Source organism: Capra hircus, chromosome 19 (genome assembly GCF_001704415.2).
Source record: "Capra hircus breed San Clemente chromosome 19, ASM170441v1, whole genome shotgun sequence".
NCBI lineage: Eukaryota > Metazoa > Chordata > Mammalia > Artiodactyla > Bovidae > Capra > Capra hircus.
This window is the reverse complement of record NC_030826.1, coordinates 27,512,669-27,535,274: the sequence shown is the minus strand read 5'-3', so window position 1 is coordinate 27,535,274 and position 22,606 is coordinate 27,512,669. Positions and strand designations below refer to the sequence as shown.

The window sequence follows — 22,606 nt, the reverse complement described above, 5'->3', positions numbered from 1 at the left end:
GTCTGAACCTCCGTTGCGAGGAGGGGGTTGCTATCACGGTTCCCAGACCTCCTTTTGGATATCCACTCGCAAGGCAGAGGGTTGAGGATCAATTCCCACCACTCCCAGGATCCCAGCTATTCACACTGCCTCCGACCTGCACTTGCTCCTTCTGATTTCCAACCCCCCTGCTCCTTCCAAATGCTCAAGGCTGCTCAACCCGCACTGGGACGTGGGAGCAGGCTGGGACCTGGGGCTGCGTGGGGTGCGGACAGGTTGACGGCTTTCACCGAGGAGGAGGGTGTTTGGGGCTGAAGGGCGCCTTAAGGGCCAGGCAGTGGGGGCAGGGGGACGGCGAGGACCTCGGGGAGGGCTGGGGTCAGACCCGGTGGGCTAGTGGTGGGTGTAGGGAGCCCTGCCACCAGGCTCAAGGTTCGCAGGCAGCGAGGGAGAGGCTGGGGCCCTGCGGCGCCGGACCCGCCACCTGGCAGGCCGCGATCCCCGCCCTCGGCGCCCCGCCCCCGCGGCCCGGCGGCCGACTAGTGGCCCGCCGCGCCCCGCCCCCGCCCGCAGTGCCCGGATGTGGGTGACGCGCAGCCGCCATCTTCCCGTCCCGGGCAGCCAGCGCCAGTCGGAGCCAGCTCGAGCCTCCGCTGCCGCCGCCATCACTGCCGCTGCCAAGTCCTCCGCCCGCTGCCCCCGCCATGTGAGTCGGCGCCCGCACCTGCACCGGCTGGCCGGCACTGGCCGCCGCCCTTAGGCCCAGGCCTGGGGAGGGCTCAGGGTTCGACTCGCGTCCCCCACGCGCCCCGCGTCCCGAGACCAGGCCGGCGCCTGTGACTGCGCGCGGGCATTAGGAGAGCCCCGCGTCCCGGGCTGGCCGCGCGGAGGCTGACCGCGAGAGGGAGCGGACTCCCCATCTGGCCGCTCCGCCTCTGTCATCGCTGCTGGGTCCACCCCAGACCGTGTCTGTGAGGTCGCCCTCATTTGACAGGCGGGGAAACTGAGGCCCGAGGGGGAGGGGGCCTCCCTCAAGGTCACGCAGCAGCTCGCCCGCGGGGCCGGACGGAGGCCAGGGCTCGCATCGAGTGGCTTTCTACCCGGCAAGAAGGAAGGGAGGGACGGATGGAGGGACAGGCGGATGGGCGGAGCCCTGGCTGCGGGGCCAAGGGCTGCAGGCCTTGGTTCTTAATCCGTCCCTGCCCCTCAGGTCGGCTACCGCTGCCACCGCCCCCCCTGCCGCCCCGGCTGGGGAGGGAGGCCCTCCTGCGCCCCCTCCAAACCTCACTAGTAACAGGAGACTGCAGCAGACCCAGGCCCAGGTGGATGAGGTGAGTGGAGGTGGTGGTGTCAGAAACAGTGGGAAGGACCCTGAGGGTTGACAAACAGATACGGGGGTCCATCTTGGGTTGGGGGGTGATGGCAGTTCATGTTTGGGTACGAAAATATACCATGGCCCGTCCTCGTCAGCGTGTAAGTACGGGAGGGCCCGTGGGGATGTTGGCCTGGCTAACCTGAGGTGTTTCACCCTGGGTGGATGCTCTGGTGAACGGAAGGCTGCTTGAGGCTCGGTAAATAGAGGGTGGTGCTGTGACATCTGAGCAGTGTTGATACCACATGCCCCTGCTGTGTGCTGCTTGCATTTCTCTGGTGTGCTAGGCATGTTCTGTATATGTCCTTGGCATGTTAGCCAGGCCACATGATGCCTGTTCCCTGTGTGAGCTCATGGTGGGTGGAGGAGTGCCCTTTGAGATGGGCCTTGGCACACACACCGCTGCCTTGTGGGCCTTCCCTCAGGTGGTGGACATCATGAGGGTGAACGTAGACAAGGTTTTGGAGCGGGACCAGAAGCTGTCGGAGCTGGACGACCGTGCCGACGCCCTCCAGGCGGGGGCCTCCCAGTTTGAAACTAGTGCAGCCAAGCTCAAGCGCAAATACTGGTGGAAAAACCTCAAGGTAAGGGTGGAGGCAGGCGGGAGGACAGGGAGGAGGTGGGGGGTGAATGGGAGTATCCTGGTCTGTCTCACTGAGCCTCCCCCTCACCCCCAGATGATGATCATCCTGGGAGTGATTTGCGCCATCATCCTCATTATCATCATCGGTGAGTAGGGTGGGAGTGGCTAGGGCCCTTTCATGAAGAGGGTTCCCCTGCGGTTTCTGGGTTTTGAAGGTCATTAACCTAGATTTTAGTATTTAGGAAAAAGTATATATGGTTGCCAGTAGCAGTTCTGATTCATCTAGAGCCCCAAACCTTGAAGTTGTTTAGCTTGCACTTTGCCTGATTCTGGGCCATTTCTGTTAAGATTTTCAAAAACAGGAAAGCTGGTGGATCCCCAAGGCGCCCTTGAGGCCCTGTTAGGCCTAAGAGCATAATAGACTGGGAACCTGGAATTGGGGAGTGGGAGAGCAGCAGAGACTGAGGGGCTTGAGAAACAGCTGGGAAGCAAACCACCCCATTGTTTGAGAGCTGTGGTCTCAGAGGATTAGGGATCTGTGGCCCCAAGGCCATACCATGGAGTTGAGGAGACCTGGGAACCAATCTGTGTAGACTCCTTGCTTTACAGATGAAGAACCTGAGGCCAAGAGGGGAAGGGATGTCACCTAGCTGGGAGGTGGGGAAGGTGGGAGCAGGGCTGGGCTGACACACTGCTTTCTCTCTTTCTCTTCCTCCCTTCTCCGTCTTCTTCCTTCTCTTTCCCTCTCCACAGTTTACTTCAGCTCTTAAACCCCTGAGGAGCCTGCCCTGCCCAGAGAAGGGCCTCTCCCCCCAACCCCCAGCCGCTCCTCCACCTCTCAGCCATATCTTCCAGCCCCATCTCCCCTGGATCCGTGTGTGTGTGTTGTGTGTGTGCCCCCTTGTAAATAGCCAGCTGTTATTTATACATATATAATATTATATATATTTGGTCTGTTTGTAGTTTTATTACTAGAAGATTTTTTCCAGTTGTCCTTAACACCACTTCCTGAGGTTCTCATCACTTCCTTTTCCTCTTTCCCTCCTTCCCTTTCCCTCTCTTCTTGACCAACCCCAAGTCTCCTTCATTTGCATCTGCTATGCAATAGTCCCTCTTCCTCTCCTTCCCTTGGATTTAGCTGATACTTCCTCCCACCCTGGCCTTCCCCATACCTCCACCCCCACCCCCGCCTCACCCCCATACAAAAAAGACAAAAAGCAACTGTCCAGGCTTCCCTAGGTGCATTTTCTTTGCATCATTGGGAGGCTCTGAGACTGGTCCCTCTTGGTCCTAAGAATCCCATGGTCTTCTGGGAGCTTCCAGCATGTTAATTAGCATCCATTTGCCTACTGACATTCCTTTTGGTTTCCTTTCCCTCCCATCACTTTTCTGTTCAGTCTTTCAACCTGTGTTTCTTTTTTACTGAGGATTTAGTCCCTGTTGGTCCTTGTATCACACTTTCATTTGCATGACATTACTTGCAGGTTGTGGGGAGCCTGGGCTTTTGGGGAGCCAGGCTATTCTGGCCCCCAGAATCGCCCTCTCCAGCCCCTCTAGTCCAGTTTGCCTCCCCATCCCAGTTTTCCAAACCTCTTGTCCCTCCTTTCCCTCCCCCCAGCTGGTGTGTAAGTGTATTGGAGTTCAGTGTGTTAATGATGGACCAATAATTCTGCCACTTGGAGTCTCTCCCCACATTCCTGCTCCGCAGTTTTCATGTGGGGCGCTTGGCTGACATTCCCACAGGGTCTCCCTTCCTCCTGTCTGCCTGATCTGCCTCCTCCTCCTCCCACCAGGAGAGTTGGGGGTTGGCTGTAATCCGATCTGTTTTGGGAGAGGTGGCTACAGTGTGTGTGGGGGTCATCACTGCCTTGGGGAGGATGGGGCAGGGCATCATCCCCCCCAAATCCTGCCTGAAATCTCTGGCCCCACCCCTGCTGGGGGGTGGATTGAAAACCCTCCCTCATATGGGGGGGTGTTACCCCATCACTGCCCAGCTCCTCTGACTGCCCCCCTGAATTTAGGGCGGGGGTACTAGTCACTGCCAATATGCGTATGGGACTTGCTGGAAGATGGGGATTCTTGCCCCTCTCCAGGGCAAGCCCAGAGAGAGCTGTCTTCCCCCTTGGGTGAAGTGATAAAGAAAAGGTCTAATGTCTTTTTAAATGGCACAATTTTAGGGGTCTGAGGGTGAATTCCCTTAACCTGCCACTGGAGGGGACCCCCAAACTCTTTCTTCTCCCCACACTTGAGGTTTTTGTGTGGAGGGGGAGCAGGGAGATCTAAGCTGTGGTGTGAAAGGGTAGGGAGAGATGCTGGGGGTGGGGGTGCTGTGTTCTAGACCCCCCATATTATCCCAGTATCCCCTGCCCCCCTTCCCTCACCCCATGCCCCCAATTCTGTGGCGCATCCAGATTGTGAAAATGTACAATAAATGTGTAATGAGTAACCAGGTGGTGTTCTAAGATCTTTTCTTAACCAGTGAGAAGGATATTGGATCTGCAGGTATAACCGGAACGTTGAGAGGATACATCTGGAAGAGACAGTTTTGCCAAGGGGCCTGACCTTGGGCAGGCCAGGGCAAAGGCAAAGTATGATTCTCAAAGTGGCCACGAGGGGGCACAAGGAGTTGGTAATGGAAAATGTTCATGATCCCAGTGTCAGCATGGTGAACCCTGACACTGGAAACCTGGAAGCATGATTTCCCAGCTTTCCCTGCTCTCCCTTCCCTGAGGGCATACTCCACTGTTTACTGGATCCCTTTCTACTCCTTGATGAACTCTCGGATGCTTTCAGTCTCTCCCGTGGTCATTTATTCCTAGGCCTGAAGTAGATGGGCAACTGTGAAATTTCTCTCCCTCATTCTGACTAGCACAGTGCCAGCATTCAGGAGGAGTTCATAAGTACTTACTGAACAAAACCTCTCAGGGAGAGCCAGCCAAGTGTGGTGTGGAGCTGACTAGATGGCCTGCCACCCCTGCTCTGTTGTGGCTAGATGGCCTGCTACTCCTGTGCTCTGTTGTGGGACTGGTGACCCTAGACACTATACTGAACTCTTTTAACTTCCATCTCTGTAACACTCATGATGTGGCACCGTAGCGTCCCTGCCCACAGGCACTTTAATAGTACGTGGAGAGTGCTGGAGGGCCCACTTTTCTGGGCTGCAGCATGAGGATTGAACAGCACAGAAAACTTAGTGTTTCCCAGACTTCTGGGCTCCAAAGAACTACCAGGAACACTTTTTAAAATGGATTTTCAGGCTCCTTCCGCGGACGTTGATTCAGCAGTTATGAAGGAGCCAGGTGATTCTTCCAATTAGGTATACAGTCATCATAATGTTCACTTGTCAAGGGCTTAACTGTTTTTGAGATAGTGCTCAGGGCCTATTCGCGCTTCATCTACTGAGTGATTTACAGGTTTAGGATTACCGCAGGCCTTAGGGCCCACTTTCTTTATCAGGGACCTGATAGGAGGGTACCAAATCTTGACCCCATTAGAAACTAGCTTGTTAATCCGGACCGATTATGTAACCTCTTTGTGTCATTTATGAAGCAGTAGGAAGTTAAGTCAGCTGCCTTCTCTCGAGTTTGTAAGCAGTGCACCTCCTGGCCTACAAAAAATAACCTGGAAGGTGGCTATCGTTGTCATCATTATGATAGGGTACTGAGACCCGAAGACTTCACCCAAAGGCTCCCACCTTTCAGCTTCAAGGAGCTTCAGAAACCCAAGTCCGAAGTCCCAGCGCGGGGGCGCTCTTGTCACGCGCCTGACGGCTCACAGAGTGCCCCTACCAGAGCCACCACCGGTCACATCTGCGCATGAGCAGACTCGACAGGCTTTGGGAAGAGTCGTCAAGGAAAATCCCCAGCTTCTAGGTAAACAAGTTGCCGCGTGAGATCGCCCGCACGTGTCCTCTACAGCTCCGAGACACCTCAGCCTATGAGAAAATTTGAAGGGCTGGACTGGCGTTTGCGTCACCGATCTTAGGCAGGTCGTGGGGGAGGCAATGCTGCCACAGCCAATAAGGACTTTGGAGGTGGGTGGAGGCGTGGCTTTCGATCAGACTTCCAATTAACGTGCTAGGGCGGCCCCTCCCGCACGTGGATCTGTCACTGCTTGTTGGTAAACTGACCAATGAGACGATGACGGAGGCGGGCGGCGCCAATAGTGGCAGTGCGGAGCCTGGGTGGCCGCACGCGGCGCGGGGCATGGGTCGGCGCTCTTAGGCCAATAAGCTTGAAGGGCGTGGCGTCCTGGTCGGCGGGCGGACCTGGAGAAGAGAAGTACCCTTGATCCTAGTTGGGAAGAAATTGGATGGCGTGCGCGCCGAACGGTGAGTGCTCCGGCGTGGGGGGTGAGGAGCGGCCGTCGGTATGGATTTTTCCACAGTGATGTGTTCTGTAAGGAGGGGTGTTAGTGCAGTGCAGTGAAACGTGAGTACTAAATAACTTCAGTAGGGTCCGACTCTGCGACCCCCTGGACTGCAGCCCGCCAGGCTCCTCTGTCCGTGAGATTCTCCGGGGATCTTCCAAATGGCGTGATCACCGCGGTGTGAGCTCTGATGGTTGTGGGGGAATAGGGACTGCGAATTCAACTCTAGAGAGGGGAGCGGGAGTCCCTTACATCAGATCCCTCAACCCCCTAAGGTCCCTGGACTCCTGATTGCCTCGGGGAGGGTCTTGGAAGTTAGCGAACTGAGGGAGCTGAGAACCCTGCTCCCAGGGAGTTATGGGACAGGACCCCTGAGAGCCGGTGGGGGGCGTTCCAGGGCATGACTGCTGTTTGGGTAGGTACCTTAAACACTTTAAATAGGCAGGGGTTCTGAGGCTGGAGAGAGGCCCTGGTAGGGCAGGTGGGAGGGTACCAAAGGTTGCTGCAGATGGGGTGATGTGTGTGACCCTGGGCTAATCAAATCTCGGCTCTAGGTGTCTTTCTTATGTGTAAAAGGGAGGGGTTGGGATTCAGAGCCATTCTTGGGAGTAAACGTGAGGTAGCAACTGTCAGATCCTGAGAGGGAGACTGGGCTTGTGCAGATTGGCTGTACATAATGTCTTCCTACGGAGAAGGCAATGGCACCCCACTCCAGTACTCTTGCCTGGAAAATCCCATGGACGGGGGAGCCTGGTAGGCTGCAGTCCATGGGGTCGCGAACAGTCAGACATGATTGAGCGACTTCACTTTTACTTTTCACTTTCATGCACTGGAGGAGGAAACAGCAACCCACTCCAGTGTTCTTGCCTGGAGAATCCCAGGGACAGGGGAGCCTGGTGGGCTGCTGTCTATAGGGTCACACAGAGTCGGACACGACTGAAGTGACTTAGCAGCAGCAGCAGCAGCAGCAATGTCTTCCTGAATTCTTGGAGTGAGGAGGCACGTACAGGGTGTATCTGTCTGTACAAGCATCCAGGCCTGTGGTTAAGTGACCTGCTGTAAGGTGGAAGACTGAGGAAGTTGGATTCTTAGGAAACCAGGGGAGCCGGTGGGTGCTAGGGGGTTCTCAAAGACTTTGTGAGCATGTGAAAACTGGGACTGTGATGATTTGAAGTGTGTGGAGAGTGCCAACTGAATGTCCTAAGGGAGAAGAGAGAGTGGATGGAGTCTGTGTTTCAGGCACCAAACTTAGAATTGCCTGGGTATTTGAGAGGCCCAGGTTCCCAGAACTGGTAACACCTCAACAGGTTCCTAAAGGTTAAGAGGCCAGAATTACAAACCATTATCAGAGCTCAGATTTAAATCCTGGGCCCCATTTATTAAGAGCCTGAGAACATATTATGAAGCAATTTAGGCAGGGTTAGTAATTTCTGAGGCTTAGTTGGTCCTTGTGGAATGGGGATAGTGATGCCCATCTCACAAGATTGTTCTGAAGATTAAAGAAGATAACGTATGGAAAGTGCTCAGTGCAATGCCTCGGTCGTGTTTTTTTTTTTTTTTTAGGTTTAAAAAAATGGCTATGGAGTGACAAAATAACAGTGACAGTGTAAGATTTATGTGAATGCTGTGGTTGGGAACTAGTCTCACATTCTTAAGGTGTTTGGTTTTTGTTTTGGAAGTTGTGGTGACGTCCTCCCCATTTCCCTCTTCCTGGTTCTTCTGGTCTTGAGATGCCAGGCTTGCTCATTTCTCCCTTTTATTCCTCTCCCAAGATCCAGGCTCCAGCCTGGGCTACTTGCTCTTTTCCAGTTCGATTTCCTCATCCTAGACCCACTCTCCTCCCTATCCCTCCTCCCTCTTTCTGCTGCCATAGTAACAAGAGATTCAGGCTATAAAGGGGGCCTCAGGGAAGAGCAAAGGTCTCTTGCAGAACCTGGGCCTCCAACTTCCCCGCCCTGGCTTTGGGACCGGGCCAGCAGATGTGTACAGTCTGGGAGAGGGGGAAAGCCAATGCCAGGAGCTGTAGGAGCAAGCCAAGGGGAGGGCGGATGCGAGCCTCGAGCGGAGAGCCAAGCATGGGGGCGAGGGAGGGGGGACCCCTTCCTCCTAATCCTCTCTCCAGGAATCCCTGGCTTGGGGACAGGACGGCTGTCGTTGGGCTGGGGGAGGCGCCCAGGCGGGTGCATGTCCTGGGATACTTGCCAAAAGTACACGATGTTCCCAAGTGCACTGGCCGCCGCCCTCTCGGGCTGGCCGCCTCCCAAACCACTGCCTCTCCAGCCTCCCTGCCCCACATTCCCCGGCTGCCTCGCCCCGCCCCCTTCCTCCGCCTTGACGTCACCGCCGCCTCCCGCCCCCTCTCCTCCATTGACGGCAGCGGGGCCTGGTTACTGTGGGGACCGTGAGGCAGGATTCTGGTTAGGGCCTTGAGAGCAGGTGGGGGCTGCTGGAGCGCGACCTTTTTGTCTACGAAAAAGAAAAACATGGAGGTGGACAGCAAGGACCGCCTGTGTCGGGGCAGATCACACTAGAGCCCTGAGGAGTGCCGGAGAAGAGGAAAAGCGGTTTCCAGAGAGGAGGTGTCTGAAAAGGAGAGAAGGGTCTGGACCACAGTATATGAGTTGGGGGGCCATTTTCAAGGAGAGAATACTGAGAATCCAGGTTCCGGAATCCTCTATTTCCAGTGACTTCTTGCTTTGTTTTTTTTCTGGGTTATTCTGTAACCTTCCTGCGTCTAGCTTTTCCACAGACCCTTGCTCTGCCACCCCCACCCGTCATGGGGAACACCACTGTTAAGGAGAGCTTAGGCCACGTGACAGTGAGGGGTGTGCACCCACAGCTGATTGCGTCAGCATCAACCTCTTCACTTGCCACCCACGTTTCCAGGGAGCCCTACAGGAACTACACCTCAGTCTTGATTGGAGGGGGTCTGTGTAACTGCAGCTCTTTGCAGCTCAAACTGGCACTTTATTCCCCCAAATTAGGATTCAGGGTTCTGCTCCTTGCCTCTTAAAAATAAATTATAATTTCCAGCCCCTGCTCTATTGCTGACGTCCCTCCTCCTCCCCTAGCTATATTTACAACAAAGTCATCATGTTTATTATCACCCTACTGTGTATTAGGTTCTCTTCTGGGGGCTGCGAAATACAGTTAAGGAGATAGATGAGATGCTTGGCTTTGTCTTCTCCTAGTGGTGGGGACTTGAAGGCCTTGCCACCCAACATTTTCTGTGTATAAGATCTCTTCTCTCAGCCACCCCCTTTGTTGCCCTGTAGCCCTGGCTTCCTGGCCCTCAGTTAGGGGCCAGCCCTAACTGTGGGTGGCTGCATCCTCAGGAGAGAAGCACTAGTCACCACGTAGGTTGCTCAGAGTGGCATGGAAGCACCTGCCATTGTTTCCCTTCACAGCCTCTGTTGGGTTCGATCTGCTGCTTCCATTGTTTGGCATCTGTCATCCCACTTCACTCCTTCCTCAAATTGCCCTCCTCCTAGCTGTCCACAGGATTTGAAGTATCAGAGGAAGGGATTGGATATGGCTTTATGATGACGACAAGGCTGGCGAGGGGAACCTAGGAAAGGCCAAGCTGGGTTTCTGTCTGTCCCTCTCCTCCCAAGGACCAGTCATCTCATCCAGCTTGGCCCACCTCCTAAGGTCTGCATACTTTCTGCCCACCGTCTGGCGAGGCCAGGGTGTCCTGTTGTGCAGGGCAGGTCAGTTCAGGGAGTAGGCCTCTCTTAAATACCTACTGTGGCCCAGGTATTTTCCCCGAATAGGGGCAGCTTACTTCCCCTCCCCTCCCTTCCATTATTTACTGTGCAAGGCGTCCTGCGCCCATTGGCTGGGTTGTGGTGTCTGGGGCCCTTCAGCCCAGTGCCAGCACCCAGATCCACGTGCGCCCGCGTGTGTGACACAGCCCTGACCTCAGTGGGGGCCAGTAGCCAATCAGGCGCCGGGAAGAGATCCCCAGCCAATTGGGGGCGGGGCCTGCGGCTCCACCGGCAGGAGGCCAATGAGGGGCAGTGCCTGGCGTTATGCAACCCGCCTCCTGGCCCCGCTGAGCTTCCACTCCGCTGCGGGTTGCAACGGCGGCAGGCAGGCGGCCGGAGGGCGCTCGCGCGGCCAGGTAAGCATCTCCGCGGCCACCACAGTGGCCAGTCTTCGGCCTCGAACCGGATTGCCTCCACTTGCAGCCTGATGGACCGCATTTGGCCCGGGCGCTCAGACGGCACACCAGTAATCCGCCTTGCTTGAGGTTGTCCACCCCCTCCTCTGTCCCCGGGGACGTAGGTATTCCTCGAACCGGGTACTGAGCGTCCGCACTCCTGCTTGCCTACCTTACTTCAAGCTTTCTCCTGGCTCCCAGCCATCCCGGCCTCACACCCGACCCTCACCAGGCATTCCCCTGCTGCCTTTGTCACTCGGGGGTCCCCGGTTTTGCCCCAGCACCGGGACTTGTTCGGGCTTTACGCTCTCCCTGCGCTCCCTCCTCCAATCCCTGGCCTTGCGCCGGCCGTGATGTCAGCCCGGTTCAAGCTGGAACATCCCGTTCCCGGTGCTAGTTCCTGCTGTTGGCCACAGCCTTCCCTTTTCTCCTGAAGCTCAGAAAATGCTCTGGGGTTGGGGGTGTGGTTGGACAAGGGAAGAACTACCTGCTGGCTATTGTGTGTCCCTTGGTCAGAGATGAGTATGTCTGCCTCGGATGGGTGTGTATGTTGAGGGGGGTAGGGTGGTGAGTGTACAGAAAAGTAGGGGAGTGAGGAGAGAGGATTCTTGGGTTCCTGACAATGGCAGGTGCCGGCTTCGGTCCTGTGGGTCGGGAGAGGGTGCAGGGGCCGGAGAAGGGAAGGCTGTGTTATCTTGACCAACATAACTGGCATCTGACGAGTGCCCGGCCGAGGCTTTTGCGCCGAGGGCGGCGGTGATTGTATTTTGCCCTGGGGAGCAAGGCCAGCCTCTGAAACTCCGATGGCCGCCCCTCTTCCTATGGCCACCAAGGCCTCCGGGAACCTGGGATGTATTAGAGGTGGGCGACCCCTGGTTGCGTCGGCCAGTGTAGGAGGGTGGCGTTCCCTCTGTTTCCGCCGAGAAAGGGGGGAGGGGTCGCCCCTCCCGCCCTCTTGTGGGCCCTCCAGCAACCGCTGAGCTCAGCCGCTGACGTCGGTTTCCCTGGCGACCGCGACGGCGGCGGAAGCGCGTGGTGGGGCCGCGCACGTCCGTGCGCATGTGCGGCGAAGGTGGCGCCGCCCCCGGGTAAAATTAGCCCGGAGGCCTAAATATAGGAGGCGGCAGGCTCAACCCCTGTTCTGAGGCCTTGATGTCCCAGGCCGAGGGGGGACACTGATGGGAATTTGGCGATGGGAGGTATCCAGGCTGTGGCTCACAGCTATAGTCAGGTGGCTGTGGCTCACAGTAAACCGCTCAGGTTCTATCTAACCCAGGCCACACTGACAGGTGATGTTGGGAGGAAAACCCACCTGCAGCCCAGGTTAAGGGGACAGGAACAGAACTTGCCCAGGCTGCATATTGGAAGCCTGGGTCCCAGGAATATGGGAGCCTGCAAGGGAGGGTCTGAGTGAAGCCGACAGGTGTTTGTGAAGTTACAACCCAGGTTTTTCTCTTTGGTCTCTTCAGGTGCTGACTGTGGTCAAACTTCTCAGCCCTCTGAAGCTTGGGTCTCCCACCTCCCTCCTCTAGCCAGGCCTTCTGGCCCCCTTGAGCATCTGTGGTGGCCTCTCCACCTACCCCGTTCTCCTGCCCTTCCCATGGCCCAGACATGAGCAGGAGCGGCCCCCTAGAAGGGGCTGATGGGGGAGGGGACCCCAGGCCAGGGGAACCCTTTTGTCCTGGAGGGGGTCCATCCCCTGGGCCTCCAGAGCACCGACCTTGTCCTGGCCCCAGCTTGGCTGATGACACGGATGCCAACAGCAATGGCTCTAGCGGCAATGAGTCAAATGGACCCGAGTCCAGGGGTGCATCTCAGCGGAGTTCGCACAGCTCCTCCTCCGGCAATGGCAAGGACTCAGCCCTGCTGGAGACCACTGAGAGCAGCAAGAGGTGTGTCTGGATGGGTGTGGCAGGTTCTTCGAGTGGTCTCTGGAGCCCTCTGAGCTGGGAGACAGGCCCCAGTTGCTGGCCACTTTCTCCTCATCGTGCGCCTGTTGCTTCTCCTTTAGCACGAACTCTCAGAGCCCATCCCCACCCAGCAGTTCCATTGCCTACAGCCTCCTGAGTGCCAGCTCTGAGCCAGACAACCCTTCTACCAGTGGCTGCAGGTTTGTAGGGGGAGGGGGGGAGGACGGGGGCAAAGGGACTGAAGGCCAGGCTCTGGGGCTAATGCCTGTACCCCCTCCCTCCTTGTGGGCCCTGCAGCAGTGAACAGTCAGCTCGGGCAAGGACTCAGAAAGAACTCATGACGGCACTGCGAGAGCTCAAGCTTCGGCTGCCCCCGGAGCGAAGGGGCAAGGGCCGCTCCGGGACTCTGGCCACACTGCAGTACGCGCTGGCCTGTGTCAAGCAGGTGCAAGGTGAGTGGTGCTCCTGGGAGGGTAATGGTCAGGTTCTGGGTGACCGTGGGGAGCTGTCTCCTCGCTAAATGCGCTGCTGCCCACACCCCCTAGGGATTCCCTTCTAGCTTAATCGCTAAAGTATCTGCTTGCAATGCAGGAGACCTGGGTTCCATCCCTGGGTTGGGAAGATCCCCTGGAGCAGGGAATGGCAACCCACTCCAGTATTCTTGCCTGGAAAGTCCCATGGACAGAGGACTGGTGGGCTGCAGTCCATGGGGTTGCAAAGAGTCAGACATGACTGAGGGACTAAACCACCACCCACCCCTGCAGCCAACCAGGAGTTCTACCAGCAATGGAGCCTGGAGGAGGGCGAACCGTGTGCCATGGACATGTCCACCTATACTCTGGAGGAGCTGGAGCACGTCACGTCTGAGTACACACTCCGCAACCAGGTCAGTGCGGCCCGCCCCTGCACCCAACGTGCCCCCAGCCCCACTCCCACAGCTCCTAAACCTGTGCTCATCCTTACTCTCTCGCCTAGGACACCTTCTCCGTGGCTGTCTCCTTCCTGACAGGCCGCATCATCTACATTTCCGAGCAGGCGGGTGTCCTGCTGCGCTGCAAGCGGGACGTGTTCCGGGGCGCCCGCTTCTCCGAGCTCTTGGCTCCCCAGGATGTGGGTGTCTTCTACGGTTCCACCACCCCATCCCGCCTGCCCACCTGGGGCCCGGGGGCCTCCGCAGGTGAGGTCCCCAAGTGCTCGGGGGAAGATGAGCAGTCCCCGGAAGCAACTGCTGTGAGGGCCCAGGGGACCCAGGCTTTTCCTTGCTGGGTTTTTCTCAGCCCAGGGAGGAGGTGGGGAGCCATACTCACTGCCCTCCTGGTCTGTCTCAGGTTCAGACCTCAAGGACTTCACCCAGGAGAAGTCTGTCTTCTGTCGTATCAGGTCAGTGGGGAACGTGGGAGCAGACCCCTTCCACCTCCCATCCCCCTACTCCTCTTTGCTGGGTGAGCCATGACCTTGAGCTGGAGGGTGGGTGGCTCTTCAGTGATCATCTCTAATGCCCCTTTCTCTTCCTTGCTAGAGGGGGTCCTGACCGGGATCCGGGGCCTCGGTACCAGCCATTCCGCCTAACCCCATATGTGACCAAGATCCGGGTCTCCGATGGGGCCCCTGCCCAGCCATGCTGCCTGCTCATTGCAGAGCGCATTCACTCTGGTTATGAAGGTGGGCAGCCCCAGGCCTGACCTGGTTGGGGTAGGAGGAAGGGTGCCTCCTCTAGGCTGGGGGTGAGGCAGAACAGGAGTCTGGGAGACAACGTTGAAACAGGATGAGGGTTTGAACACCCCTTTAGAGGTCGAGTTGGGTAAGAACTCCAAGCTAGAAGGCAAAAAAAAGTGCCTTGGTTTTCAGTTTCATTATTGGCGTGGGGCACAGAGATAGTCCAGACCGTCTCTGGAGGCCAGGGGGCTCAGGGGAGAGCTGTGGAGGGAATCATCTGCCAGCCAGCCTAGGCCTGAGGCAGCACACGGAGGGCCCGGGTGCTGGAGCATTCTGCCTGAGATCCAATGGCCACGCCTCCTGTGCCTCAGCTCCCCGGATCCCCCCTGACAAGAGGATCTTCACCACACGGCACACGCCCAGCTGCCTCTTCCAGGATGTGGATGAGAGGTGAGGTCAGGATCTGGAGGAAAAGGAGGTGCCAGGGCCGAGGCTCTGGCCCCTCTGACGCCCCCTCTCCTCTCAGGGCCGCCCCGCTGCTGGGCTACCTCCCCCAGGACCTCCTGGGGGCCCCAGTGCTCCTCTTCCTGCATCCGGAGGACCGACCCCTCATGCTGGCCATTCACAAGAAGAGTGAGTTTCTCTCTTCCTGATCGCACTTCTAGCTGTCTACAGGGCTTCCTTAGGGCTGCCCCTGTGATTGTGTCTCTCAGTGCCTTGATCTCGGGGTTGGGGGGATTCCACCTCACTTAGCTCTCCCTCCCACTGACTTGCACCTTGTTTCCCGTGGTCTTCAGTCCTGCAGCTGGCTGGCCAGCCCTTTGACCACTCCCCTATTCGCTTCTGTGCCCGTAATGGGGAGTATGTCACTATGGACACCAGCTGGGCTGGCTTCGTGCACCCCTGGAGCCGCAAGGTGGCCTTTGTGTTGGGCCGCCACAAAGTACGCACGTAAGTGGGCACATAAGTGGATTATGCCCTGGAGGGCCGGCCAGCGTGGAGGGGCCAGGGCTCAACTCCCCTCCCACACCCCACAGGGCGCCCCTGAATGAAGATGTATTCACTCCCCCGGCCCCCAGCCCCACTCTGTCCCTGGACTCTGACATCCAAGAGCTCTCGGAGCAGATCCACCGGTTGCTGTTACAGGTGAGGGTTGATGGGAGGGGGCTTGGGAGACAAGAAAGGGGGCAGAGCAGGCCTCAGGCCATCTAAGCCATAGTCACTCTCCCTGCCTCAGCCTGTGCACAGCCCCAGCCCCACGGGCCTCTGTGGAGTCGGCCCCGTGCCTTCCTCTGGCCCTCTCCTCAGCCCTGGCTCCTCCAGTGACAGCAACGGGGGTGATGCCGAGGGACCTGGGCCTCCTGCCCCGGTGAGTGGCCCTTGAGTCCCCTGTCCTGTCCCCTTGTCCTCAAGAGTCAGCACTGCCAAGCCCAGGGGAGCGTCGTCCACCTCCTTTCCTTTCTTGTTCTGCTTGCATCGTGACCTCCCCACTGGGGCCTCTCTTGTACTACGCTCTGGGCTCCCGAGGCTGGCCAGGCCCCCCAGTGCTGCCCACTCCCTGCCCTGTCCCACAGGTGACCTTCCAGCAGATCTGTAAGGATGTGCACCTGGTAAAGCATCAGGGGCAGCAGCTTTTTATTGAGTCCCGGGCCCGGCCTCTGACCCGGCCCCGTGTCCCTGGTGAGTTGGCTAGGGTGTGGGTGGGGAGCGAGGCCTGGGGGTCCCCAGACCTTCAGCCTAACCCAGAGGAGTTTCTCTCTCCTTGGTCCAGCTACTGGCACATTCAAGGTCAAGACCCTTCCCTGCCAATCCCTAGAGCTGGAGGCAGCCCCGGCTCCAATCCAGGCCCCAGTGGCCTTGGCCGCTGAGGAGGCTGAGCGGAAAGAAGCCTCCAGTTGCTCCTACCAGCAGATCAACTGCCTGGACAGCATCCTCAGGTCAGGCCATCCTGGCACCTTCTCTGCCTGGGGCCACGGCCCCTCTCCACCCAGACCTGCCCTCATGTCCTCTGGTGCCTCCTCAGGTACCTGGAGAGCTGCAACCTCCCCGGCACCGCAAAGCGCAAATGTGCGTCCTCCTCTTCCTGCACTGCCTCTTCGGCGTCCGACGACGACAAGCAGCGGGCAGGCCCAGTCTCTGTGGGTGCCAAGAAAGGTGAAGACTTGGGCCTGCTCTGCTCCCGCCGCCCTGTCCTCTGGCCCTGTGCCTCTACATGTCTTTGGGGCCCCCACCTCACTCTGTCCTGTCCCCCTGCCAGTCTCCCCTGTGCCATCCATCTCCTCCGCACCAGGCTTTCCTTTCCCAGCCACCCAGGGGGGCGGGGTGGTAACTGGCACCATCTCTCTGCACAGATCCATCAGCAGTGCTGCCTGGGGAGGGGGCCACCCCTCTGAAGGAGCCGGTGGTGGGAGGAGGAGCCCTGAGCCCGCTCGCCCTGGCCAATAAGGCGGAGAGCGTGGTGTCCGTCACCAGTCAGTGTAGCTTCAGCTCCACCATCGTCCATGTGGGAGACAAGAAGCCCCCGGAGTCGGGTACAGGTGTGGCTGAGGGGCGCAGAACCAGGGCTCCATCTGGTCCCTCAGCCACAGCTACCTCCTTCCTTGCCTTCTCCTGCCCTCTGGCCCCAGAAGAGAGAAGGAGCCTCCATCTTAGCGTTTCTCACTCTCTGCTCGCCCGCCAGCCTTCGCCGCCTCGTCTGTCCCCCACCTTGCTTCCTGTGTTCTTACTGTCACACACAAAGTCTGGGGTGCAGGGTTCAACCTAAGGTGCTCCCCACAGAGGGGCTGAAGGCAACACTGTTGTAAAACCCTTGAAGGGTCTTTGGGTATTGACCTGGAAAATGCGTGAGGAAAGAGTCGGGATGGGCTTCCCTTCTGAGGAGGGTCATGGGGGTGTCATCCTTGGGTAAGGCCCCTGGAGGGGACCGAATGTCCTTTCTTATTACCCTGAGACACCTTTGCGTGGAGCTCCCCAGAGCCGGTCCTTGGGGGGACGTGGCCAGGATTTGCAGGGGAGGCCTAGGCTTGGCTGCAGGGTGGAGGCCGGGGGTTTGGCTAAGCTGTTGGACGTGGAGGGGTTGGTGCAGGTGTGCTAATTGTGAGGTGCTTCTGACCTTTGCCTCATCTCATCCTCCTCAGACATCATCATGATGGAGGACCTGCCCTCCTTGCCTCCCGGTCCAGCTCCCAGCCCTGCCCCTAGCCCCACAGTAGCCCCTGATCCGGCCCCAGACGCCTACCGCCCAGTGGGCCTGACCAAGGCCGTGCTGTCCCTGCACACACAGAAGGAGGAGCAGGCCTTCCTCAGCCGCTTCCGCGACTTCAGTAGGCTGCGTGGATTGGACAGCTCCTCCACAGCCCCCTCGGCCCCTGGGGAGCGAGGTAACCACCTGGGATACCCCTGAGCCTGCCCAGTCGAGGACCAGAATGTCGGGGGAGGGAGTTCTTGAGGGAGAGGCTTCTGCTCCAGGGACCCAGGCTGTTGCTGCCTCTACCACCAGGGCCCTGCCCAGGGACAGGCCCCTCGCCAGCCTCTCCCCACTAGGGTGGGGGTCTGGGCTGCCGCCCGAGAAGGGCAGCCTGAGGAGCTGCACTCAGAGGCAGGCCAAGGCGCTCGGCTTCCGGTAAGCCGCTCCAGGCCTGGTGTAGGGGCAGGAAGTGTGCCGACTCAGGACTCTGTTGTTGCTGATTGGGAGGTCTATGTAGACTGGCAGGGAGGACCGGGGCAACTTCAGGGGGCAGAGGATCAGCACTTCAGGGCAGCTGGCTGCCCTCCAGGTGCCTGTGGGAGGCTCCCTGAAGGTAGACGTAGGACTCAGGACTGGGCTTTCCTGCCCACCTCTTCGCTCCGTCGTGAGCTAGGCAGAGCATGGCGCGGCTGGCAGTGCCTGCTGGAGTTTGGCGAGGGGTCGGAGCCACCTGCCCACTCATCCATGGGCCTACCCTGCCTCCTCCTGTCTGCCAGCATGCCTCTGTCTCCTGCACTCCCCCAGCACGACCTCTATGTAACCTTTCCTTTCTCTGGCTCCTTTGTCCATAAATCCTCCCCTGTCGCTGTAATTCTTCCCTGAGGGCTCCCTGCCTCCCCGGGTCCCCTCTGTTATGTGTGGGCCGGGGAGCCAGAGGTCCTTCACCTACCCTCTCCCTGGTCAGAGTGGCAGGGCAGTGGGGGCTGCAGGGGCCTAACCACCAGGCTGAGGGCCTTGCTAACCCTCGTTTCTCCCTTCAGGCTGCCACCACAGCCCTGCCACCCCCGGCCGCCGCCACCACTGCCGATCCAAAGCCAAGCGCTCACGTCACCACCAGACAGCTCGGGCCGAAGCCCCTAGCTACATCTCCCAGCCCTCGCCTGTGCCACCCTCTGCCCCCTGGCCCCCACCACCAGCCACTCCTCCCTTCCCAGCTGTGGTCCAGCCATACCCTCTCCCTGTCTTCCCCCCAAGAGGCAGCCCTCAGCCTCTCCCTCCTGCTCCCACGTCTGTGCCTCCTGCAGCTTTCTCTGCCCCCCTGGTGACCCCCATGGTGGCCTTGGTGCTCCCTAACTATCTGTTCCCTACCCCATCTACCTACCCCTACGGGGCACCCCAGACGCTTGCCGAGGGGCCTCTTACCCCTGCCTCCCGCTCCCCATCTCCATCCCTGCCCCCGCTGCCCCCCAGCCCTCCCCACCGCCCCAACTCTCCGCTCTTCAACTCAAGATGCAGCTCCCCACTCCAGCTAAACCTGTTGCAGCTTGAGGAGCCCCCTCGCGGTGAGGGGGGTGCAGCGGCAGGGGGCTCTGGGAGCAGTGCTGGGCCCCCCCCTCCCAGCGAGGAGACGGCGGAACCAGAGGCCAGACTGGTGAGCTCTGACCCGGTTCCCCCCGCACCCATCCTCTTAGGGCCCCCACACAGCTCTCACCACCTGGTCCTCCCCTCTCACGCTTCCTCCTACCCTCCTGGTTGTCCCCAGAGGATGGGGTCATGGGGTGGGAGACCCCAGCTGAGTTTCTCAACAAGGCAGAAATCAGCTGCCTCCTCTGTGAAGTGGGGACAGTCCTGTCTGACAGGTGGCAAGGACATCCCCATAAACTTCTGAGAGTACGTCTGCCACTTGGAAGGGGTCCAGCGTCACATCCCTCCTCTTCGCCAGTTCTCCTCTCACTCAGCCTGAGCCCATTGTCGTGGAGTGGGAAGAGACCACTTGGGCTGGGTGTGCCCCCAACCAGTGGCAGCAGTAGAAGGGAAGCCTAGGTGTTGATTGCTTAATCCCTCCCTGTCCCCCTCGCCTCCCCTCCTTCAGGCGGAGGTAACTGAGTCCTCCAACCAGGACGCTCTCTCAGGCTCCAGTGACCTGCTGGAGTTGCTGCTACAAGAGGACTCTCGATCTGGCACGGGCTCTGCTGCCTCAGGCTCCTTGGCCTCCGGCTTGGGCTCTGGTTCAGGCTCCCATGAGGGGGGCAGCACTTCTGCCAGCATCACGCGTGAGTGCCCCCCCCCCAATACTTTCCAGGGTAGGACAGTGTCTGGGGAGTTGGAAAGCCAGGCCGCACCTTGGCTGAGTAGCCTGGGTCCACACCCTGCTTTCTAAGGCCAGTGGGCTGGACCTACAACCTTGAGTGAGGCCTGGTGGAGCATCTGCTGGCCTGACTGTTGGCTGCCTGCCTCTCACTCTACAGGCAGCAGTCAGAGCAGCCACACGAGCAAGTACTTCGGCAGCATAGATTCTTCAGAGGCTGAGGCTGGGGCTGCCCAGGCCAGGGCTGAGCCTGGGGACCAGGTCATTAAGTACGTGCTCCAGGATCCCATCTGGCTGCTCATGGCTAATGCTGACCAGCGTGTCATGATGACTTATCAGGTGCCCTCCAGGTGAGGACTTTGGGAGCACTCCTTGCCTCCCCTTCAGAGGAATGGGGAGGCTGCCCTCCTCACTCCCTAGCTAACTTGGGTTTTTCTTTCTTGGCCTGGCTCTGCCCTGGGGCATTCCTATTCTGTCTCCTGCCCCTTGGAGCCCCAGCAATAGTCAGGCTGAGAGCAGCTTTCCTGGTTTTGGGAAGGCCTGAACTCTCAGAACACGTTTCTGGGGAGAAGCATGAGGCACGGAGTGGGACACTGCGATAGAAGAAAAGTGCCATCCTCCTTGTGGGCCCTGGCCCCAGCTCCCATTCTCTGCCTCCTGAACTTCTTCCCGGAGCAGGGACATGGCCTCTGTGCTGAAGCAGGACCGGGAGCGGCTCCGGGCCATGCAGAAGCAGCAGCCTCGGTTCTCGGAGGACCAGCGGAGGGAACTGGGTGCTGTGCACTCCTGGGTCCGGAAAGGTCAACTCCCTCGGGCCCTTGATGTGATGGTGAGAGGAGAAGTCCGGGCTAGGAGGGTGAAGAAGGAATTGAGCTTAAGTTGAAAGGACAGAGGGCTGATCCCTTCACTGTTCTTGGATCATTAATTCTGAAGGATGTTAATTCCACTGAGCTTGCTGTTGGGTTATTTAGTGTTAAACCATGTGAATTTTGTGGACCTTTTCTGGGCCAGTACTGTACTAATGTACATTGTGGCTGTCCTGCAGTGGGGTCTGGAGACAGGATGCGATGCATTTTCCAATATTGTTGACCCCATGTGCATCCGCCTGAATCAGTATTTCCTAGGCATACAGTTTGGAAAGTACTCTGGGGCTTGGGGACAAGGGGAGCTGGGTTGGCAGGTCAGCACTGAGAATCTGCCTGACTCATGCATACCCTTTCTTCCTCCAAGGCCTGTGTGGACTGCGGTAGCAGCACCCAAGAGCCTGGCCATCCTGATGACCCTCTCTTCTCGGAAGTGGATGGACTGGGGCTGGAGCCCATGGAGGAGGGTGGAGGCGAGGGTGGTGGCAGTGGTGGTGAGGGTGAGGGCAGCAGTGGGGCCCAGGCGCAAGCTGGGGCCAGGGTCTCGAGCTCTCAGGACCTGGCCATGGAAGAGGAGGAGCAAGGTGGGAGCTCACCCAGTCCAGCCTTACCTGCCACAGAAAATGGCACCAGCTAGACTCCATCTTGGGCCACCTCCAGATGTGCACGAGAAGCTTCCTTCTCTCATGCCCCAGCTCTCAAAACTCAGATGTGGCTGGACCAACCAATAAGAGAACTGCCCCAGCTTCTCCTGCTGTAGGGGGGTGGGGCCCCGTCACCAGCCCAGGACCCAGGGGCTGCCTCTGGCCTCTTTGGGAATAGGGTGGCATTCTTCAGCCCAGCCCAGCCCAGAGACGCCTCCCATCACATCCCCGGTGAGGAGTCATTCCTCTTCCTGGACAAGATTGCTGACAAGCTGCTGAAGTGGTCTCTCCAAGTCCCAGCTGAGCCGGAGTCCCTGTCCCTGGGGATTGGGGCTGCATTTATTTATTGGGGGAGTCAGTCCTCTCCCCCACCTCCTCCCCAGATGAGGGCAGGAGGAGGGTGTGAGGCCCAAGCAGGACCCTGCGGTCCAAACCCCTAGCTGCTCCAGGGTGGGGGAGGTTGGTGGACCATGGAGTCCCTGGTGCTGCCCCTCAAGTGGGACCCAGGTGTTCTCAGCTGTACCCTCTACCGATGGCATTTGTGTTTTTGATATCGTGTCTGTTATTTTTAATACAAAAAGGAAAAAAATACCAGGTCTTTGTGAAATGAAGTTTGAGGGTTGGGTTGCCCCTGGCCCCGGTGGGTAGAGGAGGGAGGCTCTTTCCCTCCGCTTCCCGGAAAGTAGTAGTGAGAACGAGTTATTCCCTCCCCTGATGACCTATATCATCTCCCCACACCCTTTCCCAATGAGAAGGCAGGTCTAGGTGGCTAAGACACGGAGTCCCACAGTCATTCATAGTCTAGTTGGGAAGCGGTGTGGGAGAGGGGAAGCTGGTGCAGAGTGTTAACGCTCTGGCTCAGAAGTTGGAAAGGGGGAAAACTTGGAAAGGATAAGTGATTGGAGATTGATAGCAACCTTTGTCCCGTATATTTCTCGTTTAGTGCCCCTTCGTGAAGAGCTGATCTATATCTAGAAGCAATCAGCCCCTTACCGGCGCCGTGGCTTAGCTGGTTAAAGCGCCTGTCTAGTAAACAGGAGATCCTGGGTTCGAATCCCAGCGGTGCCTGGGGTAGTTGACTATAGTATATTATTGCTGCAAAGGGAACGTGTTTCCAGACACCCCCCTACCCCCTCCGTCTCTACTGCAGTTTACCGAAGATGATTATTCTTATCTAGCCAGTTCCTCGCCATTTGAATTTCCATCCCTGTGCACTTTTAGTGCAAATTTGGAGGCCAACTCCAGCTTTCATGAACCATGGTTTAGCAGCCTCCCTTTGTCTACCTACAAGGATATGAGAATGTTGACTCAGATTTGGGCCCGTTTTGCATGGTGTCTCGGGGTAGGAAGGAAGGACCGGAAAGCTGCCTCGTCCGTTGCCTCACATGCCCATGCGCAGTGGCATATCACGCCAGCAGGGCGGTACTCGCTGCAGACGGGCGTGTTGATAGGCAGCTATAGTTGCGCAGGCCCAGGGCCGCACGCGGCTGTGATGGCCGAGTGGTTAAGGCGTTGGACTCGAAATCCAATGGGGTCTCCCCGCGCAGGTTCGAATCCTGCTCACAGCGTCAGTA

The 22,606-nt window shown here is 58.3% G+C and overlaps 2 protein-coding genes and 2 non-coding genes across 8 annotated transcripts; all 4 read left to right on the top strand.

Moving 5' to 3' along the window:
* On the top strand, positions 561-4,384 carry VAMP2 (vesicle associated membrane protein 2). The gene is made up of 5 exons (XM_018064615.1): positions 561-685; positions 1,190-1,310; positions 1,777-1,935; positions 2,029-2,080; positions 2,688-4,384. Coding segments are annotated over exons 1-5 (351 nt in total). The 5' UTR covers positions 561-683; the 3' UTR covers positions 2,705-4,384.
* On the top strand, positions 6,162-21,621 carry PER1 (period circadian clock 1). Of its 5 annotated transcripts, XM_018064613.1 has the most exons (23): positions 10,332-10,425; positions 11,934-12,356; positions 12,476-12,574; positions 12,672-12,826; positions 13,139-13,260; positions 13,350-13,551; positions 13,703-13,754; positions 13,894-14,036; positions 14,402-14,480; positions 14,557-14,663; positions 14,828-14,981; positions 15,068-15,176; positions 15,268-15,399; positions 15,605-15,710; positions 15,802-15,967; positions 16,054-16,184; positions 16,382-16,561; positions 17,168-17,410; positions 18,258-18,868; positions 19,310-19,490; positions 19,686-19,875; positions 20,204-20,354; positions 20,756-21,613. In XM_018064613.1, the coding sequence occupies exons 2-23, from the start codon at positions 12,076-12,078 to the stop codon at positions 21,023-21,025; spliced, it is 3,864 nt and encodes a 1,287-aa protein (XP_017920102.1). In that variant the 5' UTR covers positions 10,332-10,425; positions 11,934-12,075; the 3' UTR covers positions 21,026-21,613. The 5 variants fall into 5 exon arrangements, with proteins under 5 accessions (XP_017920100.1, XP_017920103.1, XP_017920099.1 ...); XM_018064611.1 differs by lacking the exons at positions 10,332-10,425; positions 13,894-14,036 and adding an exon at positions 6,162-6,264 and having other exon boundaries at positions 14,223-14,480; positions 20,756-21,621; XM_018064610.1 differs by lacking the exon at positions 13,894-14,036 and having other exon boundaries at positions 7,883-10,425; positions 14,223-14,480; positions 20,756-21,621.
* TRNAT-AGU lies at positions 22,027-22,100 on the top strand. Its single transcript has one exon. It is a non-coding gene; the product is annotated as a tRNA-Thr (tRNA).
* Positions 22,519-22,600, top strand: TRNAS-CGA. Its single transcript has one exon. It is a non-coding gene; the product is annotated as a tRNA-Ser (tRNA).

Bases quoted from the DNA above. Each gene is read 5' to 3' on its own strand.
- PER1 (XM_018064611.1), top strand. From the start codon at position 12,076: ATGAGCAGGAGCGGCCCCCTAGAAGGGGCTGATGGGGGAGGGGACCCC. The intron at 12,827-13,138 runs GTGAGTGGTGCT...CCACCCCTGCAG, and splicing joins CTGTGTCAAGCAGGTGCAAG to CCAACCAGGAGTTCTACCAG. The intron at 16,562-17,167 runs GTACAGGTGTGG...CATCCTCCTCAG, and splicing joins CAAGAAGCCCCCGGAGTCGG to ACATCATCATGATGGAGGAC.
- VAMP2 (XM_018064615.1), top strand. The intron at 1,311-1,776 runs GTGAGTGGAGGT...GCCTTCCCTCAG, and splicing joins CCCAGGCCCAGGTGGATGAG to GTGGTGGACATCATGAGGGT. The intron at 1,936-2,028 runs GTAAGGGTGGAG...CCTCACCCCCAG, and splicing joins ACTGGTGGAAAAACCTCAAG to ATGATGATCATCCTGGGAGT.